This window comes from Lichenostomus cassidix, chromosome 20 (genome assembly GCF_008360975.1).
Source record: "Lichenostomus cassidix isolate B80296 chromosome 20, HeHo_3.0, whole genome shotgun sequence".
Lineage (NCBI taxonomy): Eukaryota > Metazoa > Chordata > Aves > Passeriformes > Meliphagidae > Lichenostomus > Lichenostomus cassidix.
The window spans coordinates 6536913-6550807 of NC_139500.1; the positions used below are offsets into that span (position 1 = coordinate 6536913).

General features: G+C 54.4%; 1 protein-coding gene across 5 annotated transcripts in view; it reads left to right on the forward strand.

The window, feature by feature from the left end:
• Positions 1-1720: 1720 nt before the first annotated feature.
• The window catches only part of ZNF512B (zinc finger protein 512B), a 30227-nt gene continuing 18052 nt past the window's right edge, over positions 1721-13895 (forward strand). For 3 of the 5 annotated variants that reach the window (XM_085079445.1, XM_085079448.1, XM_085079447.1), the window contains exons 1-9: positions 1956-2093; positions 5963-6085; positions 7108-7187; positions 7938-8066; positions 8412-8584; positions 8749-9002; positions 9797-9868; positions 11480-11614; positions 12929-13053. In XM_085079445.1, coding sequence (XP_084935571.1) covers positions 5965-6085; positions 7108-7187; positions 7938-8066; positions 8412-8584; positions 8749-9002; positions 9797-9868; positions 11480-11614; positions 12929-13053 — 1089 coding nt within the window. In that variant the 5' untranslated portion in view covers positions 1956-2093; positions 5963-5964. Of the gene's footprint in view, positions 1859-1955; positions 2094-5962; positions 6086-7106; positions 7188-7937; positions 8067-8411; positions 8585-8748; positions 9003-9796; positions 9869-11479; positions 11615-12928; positions 13054-13895 lie in introns of those variants that run through there. The other 2 variants (XM_085079446.1, XM_085079449.1) reach the window with 2 other exon arrangements.

The following is a 13895-nucleotide window of genomic DNA, read 5'->3' on the forward strand; positions in this document are numbered from 1 at the left end:
GCTCCTTGGACAGTGGAAATGGTGGGAACAAAGGGAACAGTGACCAAGGGGCCAGAGAACTGGGAAATCACCATATGGCCCCCTCCACAGCACTGTACTGGTTTGCAAGGACAAGATCTCATCCACAACCCACCTCTGCAACAAAGCCACGGTGCAAGAGATGTTGCCCCATGAGCACATGGAGGAAGGCAGCACCACTGCCCTGCTGCTTTTCCTCTTCCTCCTCCTCCTCCTGCCCTTCCCAGCACAGCTCTGCATGTGCAACAAAACACTCCTCAGCATCTGCTCAACATTTGCTGCTCTTTTCAAGTCCATTCCTTGCCCCCCTCTACTCAGTAGAGCCTGAAAATAACAAGTGGGTGCCTTTATATTGCATCATTTCAGAGGTTCTTACCTCACCCAGCCCGTGGCCACCTTCTCTCCCTGCTCCTGCCTAAACCCAGGGTGGCCAGGCTCCCCCATCTCCCCTCACCATCATCCCAATACTAGAGATGCAAAATTGTGCTTTGCAGATGCAGAAAATGAACGTGGTGGCACTTTTGCACACATGGAGCAGCTGCCAGGATGAACGATGGGCACCGTTTACAGCGAGGAGGGGACCTGGAAGGTGCTGAAGGTGCTGCCCGATCCCAGCGAGAACATGGAGCTGCCCCATAGCCACCTCCAGGCAGCTGAGCTCTCCCGACAGGCAGCTTGCTGGCTGGGAAGCGAGGCCACCTCGGATATGCCTCATTTTATACAAAGAAGGTGGGTTGTGCTTGTCCCTCCCACCCCGCTGAGCACCCTCCGCTCCACCGATAATCATACCTAGCAATTACACCGAGCTTTCCCTGCTCTCTGCAGACGTTAATTAAGCTCTTTTCCCGCACTGGAGACAAAGAGGGGAAAACCGCGGGGAAACTCCCGGCTTGGGTTGGGCTTTTTTTTGCACAACTGTGCCACAGGGCCTCCCAGCTCCCGACAGCACCGCAGGAGCCACACGCCGGTGATGGCAGGCAAGGTGGCCCTGACAGTAGTGGATGCTGTGGGTTCTGCTCTCACCTGGCAAAATTTATGTGATTTTCCCTAATTTCTGGGCGACTGCCGGATCCTGATGTAGCTGTGTATTCCCGCAGCTGGTAACCGAGGCTGGCTCTGCCCTCTGGCATCTTCCCAGGTGCCACCAGCTCTGCAGGGGTGATAGCCCAAGCCTGGGAGCCGGGAAATTGTCCCATGGACATCGCGACAGCCTCGCACCCGGCATCATTCACAGGGCTTGGGGTTTTCCAAGGGGACCTGGAGCACCCTGCGTTTCGATGAATTGATGGATGGGAAGGGCATCCTGCCAGCACCTTTGGGGGCAGAATGATGGGCAAAACACCCTGGAGGGAACAGTGACATGCAGGACACTGCCAACACCCCGGAAAGTAGGATGATGGGCAGGACGCCCTGGAGCAGAAGATAACGGGCAGAGCAGCTTGCAGGGCAGAACGACAGGCAGGTCATCCTGCCTGCACCTTGGAGAACAGGGTAAGGAGCAAGGTGTCCTGTCCATAACCTGGAGGGCAGGACAAGAGGCAGGACACCCCGGAGGGCAGGACGGCGGGCAGGACACGCTGCCGGCACCCCGGCGGGTGTGACAGAGTTCAGACACCCCGGAGGAGCGGATGGCAGCTCGGCACGCTGCCCGCACCCCGCAGAAGCAGCGCAGCGCAGCTCTGCCCGCACCGGGGTCCGTCCGCACCTGCCCGGGTCAGCCCGGTCCGGGGGGCGCTGCCCCGTCCCGCCCTCCCGGGGCGGTGTCCCCGCCCGTCCTCCCGGTCCCGATCCCGGTGCCGGTCCCGGAGCCGGGCGAGGCCGGCGCGGCCCGGCGATAGCGGTGAGGGGCGCGGGGCGGGCCGGGCCGGGCCGGGCCGGGCGGGGCGGGGAGCGCGCATGAGCCGCGGCGGCGGCGGCGAGGGGCGGGCGGGAGCGCGGCAGCGGAGCGCGGCGCCGCCGCGGGTGTGGGCGCGCCGGGAGCCCCGCACGGCGGCCCGGGGGCGGCGGGCGGCACCGCCTGGCCGGCCGGGGGGTGCCGGCCCTGCGCGCCCCGCACCGCGGCCCGGCCCGCCGAGGTAAGCACCGAGCGGCCCCCGGCCCGCACGGCCCCGCGGCGGGGACCCCCGCGCCCCGCTCCGCTCCGCTCCGCCCGCCGCCGCGTCGCCATTTTGCCGCTCGCTCTTCCCCTCCCGGAGCGCGGCCGGGCCGGGCCGGGCCCTCCGTCCCCTCCCTGCCGGGCCCGGCCCGCGGGAGAGCCCCGGCCGCCGCCCGGGGATGGGGCGCGGGCCCGAGGGGTGACAGGCCCGGGCGGCGCTGCCCGCGGGGTGACAGCGGGGAGGGGCTGTAAGGGGACGCGGGTGGCACGGCCGGGCCGGGAGGTGACAGGGCAGAGGTCTCCGTGCCCGGGAGGTGACAGCGGGACGGGACAGGGCAGAGCTCCCCGCGCCCCGGAGGTGGCACCGGGCAGAGCTCCCCGCACGCAGTGACCCCCGGGACAGGGGACACCCCGGTCCCCGCGGCACGGGGAGGACGCATTGTCTGCCAGGCGTGTGCGGGCGCTTCTCCCGTCGTGTCAGTGCCCGGGGACTGAGCGGGGAGGGACGGGATAACGCGCCTCGAACAGAAACTTTACACCCTCCAAAGCCTCGTCTGCGCCTGGTCAGACCATGTGCGGCAGGAGCGGTCGGTGCGTGCCGCGGGTGAGGCTCTCCGTCCTGGAGAGCCTCGATGGGCGTCACTCGGTTCGGGTGGTAGCGGCGGGATGCGCCGTGTCCCTCCGGAGCTGCCGGGCCACCAGCCGTGCCCAGGGAGGCAGCGGCTCGAAGGGCTTCACCCACCACGTGCTTCCCTCCCGGGGAAACCTCCAGCAAGGGCGATTCTGTTTCCTCGCCAGGAAGCCTCCCTTCTAACTTCCTTGTCTTTATTCCCTGGAAGTTTTTGCTAGCGGCTCCCGTTCTGCCAGGAGTTCATGGGAAGGAGCACAGCTCCTCCGACAGTGACAGGGATGGCAGTGTCCTTTGGTGTCCGTCATCTGTGCTGGCCTTACTGCATCTCTGCTGGCACACAGCTTGTGCCAAGATGGGGAGTTCTCTTGGCATTCCATACCTCTGGAGCTATTCGTAAATTATTGATGATAAGTGGAGCAGATTGACAGGTGACCAGGCAGTTGTTGAGCAGTAAAGATCATCCATAGCAATGGGAATCCCAGCAAGAGAACTTGGGGTCAGGATCTGGAGGTGACTTTCCCCCTGGTAACCATAAGGACGTTGTGAGAGGATGAGAGGGTCACTGTCGTCCCTGGCTACCTACATGCTTGTGCAGGCCAGATCCCAAGTCGTGGACAGGCATTTCTATGTGGAATTATTTCGCCTTTCCCATTTTATGTCCAATTTCCAGCCACGCAGGGCTGCCAGTGGCTTGGGAACATTGCCTTTGGTTCCCAAATGTCACTTTCCTCTTCCTGCAGCCGTGGATTTCCTCCTTGCTCCCAGCAGTGCTGACTAGGCTTCCACTCACCATGTGCTGGCTCCTGTGTTCACAGGAGCTTTTTTCCTTCCTGGAGATGGAATGGGATGCTTCAAAAATGTTGCCACAAACTTCTAAAAAGTTACTTTTAAAGAGCTGGAGGCTTCATAAGGTGCTACAGGGCCCAACCTTCCCACACAGCATCCCACCCCTGGCTCATGGCCAGAACCTGCACATGCCTTCTCTTCCCACTACCAGTTGCAAAAGAGTTTTCACCAAAACCTTAAGGAAAGTGTGGAAGAGCACAGGCTGTTGCCCATTTTCAGTGTGTGTAACTCAAAAATGAGTGGGAAGTTTGGACATTACCAAAAAAAACCCATAATGGGCTGATTTTTGCACTCTGTCTCCAGGACAATTCCTCTGTAATCCCTGGGGTTGTATCAATGCTCAGGGAGCAGATTTTGGCTCTTGCTAACTGGTTTATGAGATTTTTATTTTTCATTTGGTCAAAAAATAAGGGGAAAAATGCAAAGGAGCATTTGATGTGGAAAAACAGAAGATTCAGACCCTCTTAAGCTGGACAGAGAGGATTCCTTTGAGGGGACACATGCGTTAAGGGGGATGAGAGGTGTCCAGGTGCTGGGGCAGGGCTGAGCTGGACACTTTGGATGTTTTGGGAAGGGAGGGTTGGCGTGATGCTCAGTGGTGTGCAGTGCCATGAGGTGTTTGGGGTGCACCCCAGATGTCAACAGGGTCTGCCCTGCCTGTCACCCTTTCCATGTCACCTTGTGCTGGCTGAGGCAGACAAGGAGGTTTTGTGCTCTGTTCCCCGTTGCGTTTTGGCGCTAGCCCTGGCTGGATAAAGGTGTCAGCTCTGTGGGTTTCCCCTCAGTTTTCATCCCATTGTAAGCTTGAAAATCTTGTCTTCAGCTTTCATTTCACAACTACTTTCGTGAGTAGTTTTTTTTTCCCCGTTTTGTCTTTGAGCAACTTGAGTGAAGATTGCTCAGAGGTGTCAGGAGGCAGCACAGGAAGGAAGGACACTGGCACATTTATCCCTGGAGCACTGGGGCAGTAGCAGTGCCCACACTGATGGGAGTGGAGCAGCAATTTAGGAAGGGACTGCAGAGACCTCTCTCTGTGCCTGCTCCAGGAAGGATCCACTGGCAGGCAGGCTACAAACTGCTACCCAGCTCTCCCACCAAAAGAGCTGAATCAGCAATCCTCGTGTTCAGCACCAAATGCCACAGAACCAGTTGCCAAGGCTGGAATTTCTACTTGATCCGATTAACCTTTGTGTCCATGCGAACAACCCCATATGTGTCACTAGTGGAGCACGTGCTGGAAGTTTTTGCCAGCTCTTCTTGGAGCGTGTGGGCTGCATCCCACATGGAAAGTCCCTGATCCTACAAGGAAAGTCTCTGGGGACACTTCAGAAAGAGCTGCTGGACCCTCCTGTCCCAGATGTTGGTGGCATGGATGGAAATCTGGCCACACAGGAGATGCTCCTCCATCCCTCTGGGCATGAGGACAGATGAAATGAGTGTGGATGCTTTGGGATTCAGCTCCTTTGAGTTGAATGATGCTAAACCCGTGGGAGGAATTGGGGTTGATGAGTCAAAGCTGTGTTTTAAAAAACCCATGGGTGAGCATCAGCATCGCGTCCCAGCCAAGGTCTCAAGGTCATGGTGGTCCAACAAATCTCTTCCCAAGGGCCTGATGCTCTCATTGTGGAGGCGTGGAGGACTTCTTTTCCCAAATCCATATAAGGCATCTCCCAGTGCAGCCCCCATCCTCAGATGTGCCTTTGCTTGTTTTTTTGGGAGGGGAAGAAGGAACCTGAAGCCAGAGGCAGAGCCAGTCATGCTGTGGGCTTCTTCTTGGCACCGCAGTTTTCCTTCCACCTTTACAGGAATGGAGGGGTGTCCTGCTGCCCGCTTCCATCAGGAGTGAGAGGGGGCCTTCTGCGATAATTCCTGATGTTCATTATTTATAGAGAAGCCAAATTGAATTATTAATACGGAAAATTCAGATAACATTAACAAGTCTCAGTTTATAACAGTTTCCCATTAATAAGGAAAATTGGAAATTTATCATTACATCTGTTCATTAAAACTCACTATTTTTTTTTTGCTTTTGGTGTCTTAAATGAAAGTGGAGAAATAAACGAAGAGGAAAAGCCATTTATTCACTACTTCTCTGGGCAAAGTCAGCCCATAATTTTTAATAAAGTCTTTGCCATTGTATGTGAAGGGGAAGCCAGGCTGTAATGAAAGCCGCTTTCCAGCCATGTCTGTGGCGTTCCTCAACTGTAGAACAAATACTCGGAAGCACGTCCCGTTTCTTCTCTTTGTGGGCATCTTGAAGCTGCATGATGATTTTCTCATTTCCCTCCCTCCCCAGCAGCTCTCCTTGCTTTCGCCATGTGTTGTTCCCAGCTCCGAGGAGTGAATTTTAACGCCTCCCCTGCTTCTTTCAGAGATGGCGGATTCCTATACCTGTAAAGGTGGAAGGAAAACTGCAGGCTCTAACAAACCCACTGTCAGCAAAGAAAGCAGGACGGAGCCAAGGATAAACCCACCGGCAGAGCTGCCCAAGCTGGGTAAGGAACTGGTTTTTCCTTTTAGTGGAGGTGGTTGGGAAAGAGGGTATGAACCCAGTGGCAGGAATTGGGGGGCAGCTGCCAAAAAGAGTGCACTGGGTCTCGAGGTGTCTCTGTTCCTCATTTCAAGGAGCTGTGCTGGTCACTAGTGAGGGCTTGTGCTAGCCAAAAAGCCCCAGCCCTGGGAGCTGCAGAGAGCTGGCCCTGGGAGCGGGAGGGGAGAGATGGAGATGGTCTCTCCCTTCAGAGAGGCGTGTGTCTGGCTTAACGAGATGGGTGTCTTGCCGCCTATTTATCGTGTTGGTAGCTAAGTGTTACATCAAAGGATGGAAAGGCTTAAATGAGTTCAGACCATCTGCTGCCTCCCGTGTCGCGGCCCCCGGGATGGAGGCTTGCGAGCATACGAGCCCCGAGGGACCCTCACACTAAGGGCTGTCATGCTGATGGATGGCTGATTTCTCTATCCAGGAATCTCCAGGCCCAAGGAGATTTTTCCTCCTGTCTCTTTATGCTGGGCAGATCCCCTCTGTGAGGGAGGCTCTTGCTGCCTTTACCTTGCTAAGGGCAGCTCTGGATGCTGAGGGGTGACTGCACCCCAGGAGAGGGTTGGACCCCAGCGATGTAGATCAGACACGGCTTCCAAATCAGTGGCCTTGTGGGGAAATGCGTGTGCCCTAAATGTTTCCCAGATGCCACTGTTACCTTGAGGGGATTGAAGCCATAATTGCTAGCAGAGGAGGATAACTTATTGCTAAAGGGAATGAACTCCAGCTGTCCGCAATATGAACATGCTTGTGTTCAGGAGACTGTGTTTCCCTGCACCACATCTTATCAGCACCTCATTTACAAGGGAGCTGGCATTGCCTTCCAGAGGGGAATCTCCATCCTTGCCAGGGCAGAGAATGGCCAGCCTACAGCTGAGAGGGCCAGGCAGGCAGCAGGGAGCTAGGGCTGGGCAGCAAGATTGCTGGGACAGCAGCTCCTCCAGCACAGCTGGTGATGTGTGCTGTGTCTGTTTGCAGGAAATGCAACCAGTGACAAAACCGAAGGCAGGAAGAAAGGAAGACCCAAGGCTGAGAACCAGGCGCTGAAAGACATCCCTGTAAGACCCCCCACGCTCCAATCCCTGAGCCCTCCCTGCTTCACTCTGATATGCCCTACACGCTCCAGCCAGCCCCACTCCCCAGTTAAACCTACCTTCCCTCTGGTTTCATCTTCAGAGCAGCCTTGTCTTGGGCTGAGCAAGATTTTCATCCCTCAACCCCTCCATGCAGGTATCCAGCATCTTCCCCTTGGTTAAGGAGCTGTATCCCTCTCCAGCCACCCTTTCCCAGGGCCAGGTCCAGATGACTGGATCCCGTCACAGCCATGTCAGGTTTGGCTAATGAGCCGGCAGCAGTGGCAAGGGGGTGATTTATTCCCTGCAGAGTTGTGCAGTTTAATTCCTGCCTGGTGGCATGGACAACACATGGAGCAGTTTGTCATGAGAGCACAGGGGTGATTTACGGACTAGATGAAATGTGGGGTGATTAAATCACCCAGGTGACTTCGGGCTTGATTTATTCCCTGGCCTGGCAGGGAGTGTGTTAGTGCCCTGGGAGGCACGGCAAAGCCTCAGCAGGAGTCATTAGTCTATGGAGCCTGCAGCATCTGTCCCAGAGCCTCTCACTGGAGTGAGCACTGCTACTCTGAAACACATCCCTGGGGACCACTTCATGGCTGTGTGGTGGAAGGGATGAACGGGAATGATCAGAGGTCCCATGTGCCTTCCCAGCTCCCTTGGGATGCATCAGCACAGATCCAGGCACAGGGTGCTCTTCACTCAGCTGTCTCTTGTTTCTCCTGTTCCCAGCTCCCCCTGATGAACCAGTGGAAGGATGAATTCAAAGCCCACTCTAGGGTGAAATGTCCCAATTCAGGCTGCTGGCTGGAGTTCCCCAGCATTTATGGCTTGAAGTACCACTATCAGCGCTGCCAAGGGGTAAGGAGACCAGAGAACTGTCTGTCCTTTCCAGTGGCTGGCTCTTCCATTGCCATCTGTGGGGTAAAGCCCTTCTCAAGCCTTGAACCCCGGGAGAAACATGAGTTTAAATGGGGCAATGAGGAGCACAAATGGGCCAGGAGCAGTTTGTGAGGTGTGTGTGAGAAGGACTGGAATCCCTGCAGCTCAGTGTGAGGTCTGACCCAGGGGGATCATGGACTATTGATAACTGTTTAAAGGGGCATAAGGGTATTTCACATGGTTTACATTTGTGCCTGTGTCAGAAAAAGCCTCTCTCTTGTGGTCTAACATCTGTGCTCACCTGCATCTCCCTGCTCCATGCAGGGTGCAATCTCAGAGAAGCTGACATACTCATGCTCATACTGCGAAGCTGCCTTCACCTCCAAAACCCAGCTGGAAAAGCATCGGCTCTGGAATCACTTGGACCGGCCAGTGCCAACCAGCAAAGTGGAAAACAAAGTCCCCAAGGCCATTGGGAAGAGCAGTGGAAAGAAAAGGTACCAGGCTGTGACTGGGCTGCATGGCAGTGGCGTAGGGATGGCTGGGAGAAGGGGAATGTGCCTGCCTCCATTCCTACAACCTGGGCTGGCAAGGGGGGAGAGGTGTCAGCACACTTGTCTAACAACCCCTCTTTAAACAAGCCCTCTGTGCTTTGCCCTAGAGCTGCTGAGAGTTCAGCTTGCCCCACCATCCATCCCAAACAGGCAAAGACGGAAAAGGCTGTGGCCCAGGAGCACGCAGAGAATGGCGAGTGCCTGGCAGAGAGCCGGGAGAGCAAGGAGTTCCAGATTGCAGCAGCTGAGGCAATGGCAGCTGCCACCCCCACGGCCAAGTCCTCAAGTGGCAAGGACTCTGGGCAGCAGCGGGGCAGCCAGGCCTCACTGCAGGAGGAAGACCCCGAGAGGATGAAGCACAGTAAGATTAGAGCCCGGGGCTACACTGGTTCAAGAGCCCAGAGCGAGGGTGTCCCACGGGAAGGGGATCTGCTGCAGCCAACACTGCTGCGAGTCTCTCTCTTAATCCAAGGGATATCTAAGCCTTGTTTCATGACCCTGATAACTTGCCCTCACTTCCCAGTTTCTTGCAGCTTCACTGGGAGTTAGAACTCAATTGTAGCTGTGGTAGAAATATTTCTAAAGGACCTGCATGAGAGTTGGACTTAATGGTCTTAGAAGTCTTTTCCAACCTTAACAATCCTATGACAGAATTGGAATGGACTGAATTCCAGGCATCACAGCAAGCTGCCATGTCAGCCTGTCTGTCCTTTCTGAGTGTGTCAAGTTAAACCACAATGGTGGCAAACCCATTCTCCTGAAAGATTGAGACAGGGTGAGGAGGCTCTATCTGTCCATGGCCGCTGCAGAGCTGGTGTAGGACAGTGGTTGTACCTATCATGGCTTGGCGTTCCACCGCTTACGGCAACAAAGCAAATCACCAGAGCCACATGTGGGAACTGCTTGGCTTTTGGCACCAGAAAGAGCCACCAGTTCCACTCATTGAATTAACCCTGAATAACATACTTATCCTGGTTTTGTGCCGTGGGAAGCAGTAGTATGTTGGTGTTTAGTGTGTGGCTGTTTCATTTGACAGCCCCTGACCGACTCCTGACATGGAGTGTGTGCCCACCCCATGCCCCAGGACTGATGAATGCCCCTGGCAGTACAGTTATTTGACCAAATCTCTCTCTCTGTTTCTCTCTTTTGAGTCAGGAAGGAAACAGAAAACTCCTAAGAAGTTTACTGGGGAGCAGCCATCCATCTCGGGGACATTTGGACTAAAAGGTAATACAGGGTGACTCTGGTCAGCTGTGGGGTTGTATCTTCTCCCTGGGGCATTGCAGGGAAGCCCCTTCCTCAAGATCCTTCCCTGTGGTGGAGCCAGACAAAGCCCAAGGAGCTCACACTGGAGGAGCTGGCACCTTTTACCATGAGAGAGTCGTAAAGGGAGTGAAAAGCAGCAGCAGAGCTGGGACTGATAACAACCCTGTCTGCTCCATTTTGGAGCCTGGCTCTGGGAAATGAGGGAAGAGGGGAAAGGATCCGGGTATGTTCAGCTGTAACCCAAGAGTAACGAGCTGCTGACACCAGCGAGATATGAGAAACATCATCTCATCACCATCCCACCATCCTGGGATGTCGCAGTTTTTCCAGTGGCATTGGGAAGGAATTCTGCTGCGTAGAAAGGCTGGTGACGCACCCATCCCTCAGACACCAATTCCAGGGCTGGTCGCCCACATTCAGGAGAGTGACTCCAAGGGAGAGGAGATGTGTTGCCGGGATGTTTTCTGAGAGGAGGCCCAGGAATTGGCTGCTGCAGCCTGACAAAGCAAGAGCAAGTGGGACTTCGGTCATGCTCCATAAATATACCCAAATGGGCTGGGAAGGAGGAGGAAATCCTGGAGCATCCCTGGAACGAGAGCAACTGGATTCAGGCTGACTATGAGATACGTTCAGCCAGAGAAATAGAAAGCGGGTTTCCAGGCACTGCAGGAGGCAGCACCTTCCAGTATGAGACACTCGGGGGAGAGGCACTAATGGCTTTAAAGGAATTGAACACTGACGAGCAGGCTGGATGTGGTCTCTGTGATTTCCTTTCCTCTGGCTCCTGGGAAGTCTGGGCTTGTTTCCCTTCTCTTCCCCACAGAGCCACTGCCAGAGACTGAAGTGTCTGCTGTGGGTTCCTGGAGAACAAGGTGTGCCCGTGACCTGCTGCCTCAGATGGAAAGTGAAGATGGGGCAGGCGTTTGCCTACAGTCCCCAAGTTCTATGTGGCAGTCACTCCCCAAAGACAAGGGTGCCCCAGCACGTTACAGGGTGCTGTCTCCATTCAGGCCCTGGGTTTGCAAGTCACAACACCCAGGTTCAGGGAGATGAGGATCCTTGTGGGACAGATGTGGATCTGGTACTCACCTGGTACTCACCTCATTGCTCACCTTCTGTGCAAGTGCAGGCACAGCGCTGAACTGCACATGGATTTTGGGGATTTGAACCAGGGGAGTTAAACAGCCTTTCCAGTGCAGGGATATCAGCAGGAACATCCCTTTTTCACACTGAATTTGCTGTTCCAATTCCCCCTTCCAGTTTCTTGCAAAACACCCTATTCCTTCCTTCCCAGCCTGTCTGCCTGGCTAGACACATCCTACCTCACTTTGCCACAGAGTTTCCATAGTTCATAAACTTGTGTTGGGGGAAATGATGCTGTTTGTAAAACACCACAAGCTGTTAGAATATTGCTTGTCATAATTATGGACCTGAGCCTACATGTACAGCCTTGGCAGACATGCAGCCAGCTCAGTGTCCCTGGCTTAGAGGGAGAGATTTTTTACCTGCTAAATGCAAGTTGCTCTGAAGGTATTAAAGCAAGTACTGAATAAAAATCCTCTTTCTTTACAGGTCTTGTCAAAGCAGAGGACAAAGCAAAAGCCCATCGAGCCAAGAAGTTGGAGGGAAATGCCAACATGGAGGAGCTGAAAAAGAAACCTCCAGGAGTTGGAGTGAAGAAGGAAACATCTGTGCATCTACCAGCAGGTGAGGCTGGTGGGGACAAAGCACAGGCAGCAGCTCTGTGTGGAGTGTAGCTGCTTTTCTGTGCACTCAGACCTGCATGGTCCCTACCTTCATGCCACCATCCCCACTCTAACCTGTAGCTTGTGGTCTCCACACCCCTCTCAGCCCAGGAGGTTGTTCACTGGGCAAGTTTTCTGGCAAGTTTGTCAGGAGAAGCAGCACAAAGTCAGAGGTAGGAGTATATGACTCCTGCCCTTTTGAGCTATTACACAGATGTGGGAACAGCCACTGCTCCCAAAATGTTAGTGCAGCCACAATTGACATCCTGAGGGGCACCTTACCTTCACTTCAGTGCCAGGTCAATGTGATGAAAGTGCTGGGAGTTTAGAGCCAAGTTCCACCTGGCTTCACTGTGAGTCAGCATGTGACCCATGCAATGATGGCATTTTTCTAACATTATTCCCATGAATGACACCACTGCATAACTCTGAGTATAATTACGCCTTCCCCGAGCCTCTGAGGTGCAGCCTACACCCAGCACAGGTTGCTTGCTTTCCCTGAGAGCTCTGACAGCAGGAGGAACGCAGGATGTGCAAGATAAACACAGCTGCAGCGCCTTGCACTTCTTTCAAATTCAAATAAACGACTCTCTGATCTCACAGCCCTGCAAGAGCATCCAAATAAACAGACTTGGCAGATTTTATTCAGCCCAGGCTTCCCTTGCTGGAAGGCCAGCGCTGCTCTGCTGAGAACGCGGTGTGAACTCTGGGCCTGGGAGCTGCTTTTGGCCCCACATATCTCTTATTTTGGGTTTTTTAAAGGCTGGTCACAGCCATTCAAATAAACAGATGCCTGGAAGCCAGCAGTCCCCCAGCTTCCTCCATGTCTGCCGGGAAGAGGATTGCCAGAGAAGCTTTCCAGGCACACGTCCGGATGGAGCTGAGACACTCACCTTTGTTTCACTCCTGCTAATTGTTTCATTTGGCAGGGGGAAGTTATTCCAAGCAGGGTAGGATTAGGTGGCTGGGGGCATCATCATGTTTTAACTCCCAGTGTGCAGGATATCAGCAGGGTTGGAAAGGTGAACATCCTTTCCCCAGGTCATCAGGTCTGGTAACCACATAAAATGACCCAGTGACCTGGTTTGCTTGGGCAGCTGCAGGAGAGTGGGGCAGGGAGAGCCTGCATGGTTGAAGTCTGGTCTTGACTTTGCGTGGGAGAGTGTATCTTTATTTTTTTAACATTGGGAACTTTCCCACTTCACTGCTTTTCAGCTTAACAAATCAAGCAGCCCATACAGGTTGGATATAACACCTCTCTCCTCTCCCTCACCAGCAAACCCTGAGGACCAGTGGCAGCGGGAGATCAGCGAGAAGGGGGAAGTCTCCTGTCCAACCTGCAGTGTTATAACCAGGAAAACTATTGTGGGGCTCAAAAAGCACATGGATGTCTGCCAGAAAGTAAGGCCTCGCTTTATTCAGTCAAACACATGGATTTTGGAGGGGAATGGATGTGTACATGTGCCACTCATAAATGTGTAGTCATGCTCCTTAAATTTTTTCTGGACTGTGATAGAACACTTGTTGGTCATCTTCAGGTTGCTGGCTGGCTTGCATCCACTCAGAGGGATTTGGACACTAATTCTCAGCAATTCTGAATCCCTTTGTGATCTGGGCCCCTTGGCCCAGTGTCTCAGAAGAGTCAGGTATTTCTCATAGCTAAATGAATAGTTTTAAGGCTGGACAATTTGTTGGGGTTGTCTCTTATCTGGCTTCCTCCAGAGCCCAGGCTGTGGGGTTTCACTGTGTGCTGTGCTTTGTATCAGGCCAAATAAACAGAGGTTGCATGAGAGCATGTCTCAGGGAGACTCCGAGCCTGGATGTGCTCAGGCAGGCTGTCAGGACGTAGGAGTTCAGTAATGGTGCAGTGAAAAATTGTCTCTCTGCCACACCACCATACATCAGAGCGCAGGATTACGTCTTCATCCGTCACCTGGCGGAGTTGTTGCCACAGAAAGCCAACGTGGGATCGATGCCTCCTGCCTTGAAAATATGTGGCTAGGCTTTGATTCCACATTCATTTTCTGTAAATGCCTCCCCAGCCATTCCCTTGCTGTTTATACAGCAGTGGGAGGCTGCTCTCCCTCCCAAACCCTGTACTACATCAATGCTGGGCAGAATCCTGCCGCCTCCAATATCCTCCTGGCCTCAGTGGGCTGGGGATTCTGGCCATCACTGGTCATATTTCCTCCACTTTGGAGCATCTCCCAAGCCAGGCTGGCTCTGTGCAGGCTCCACAGCCA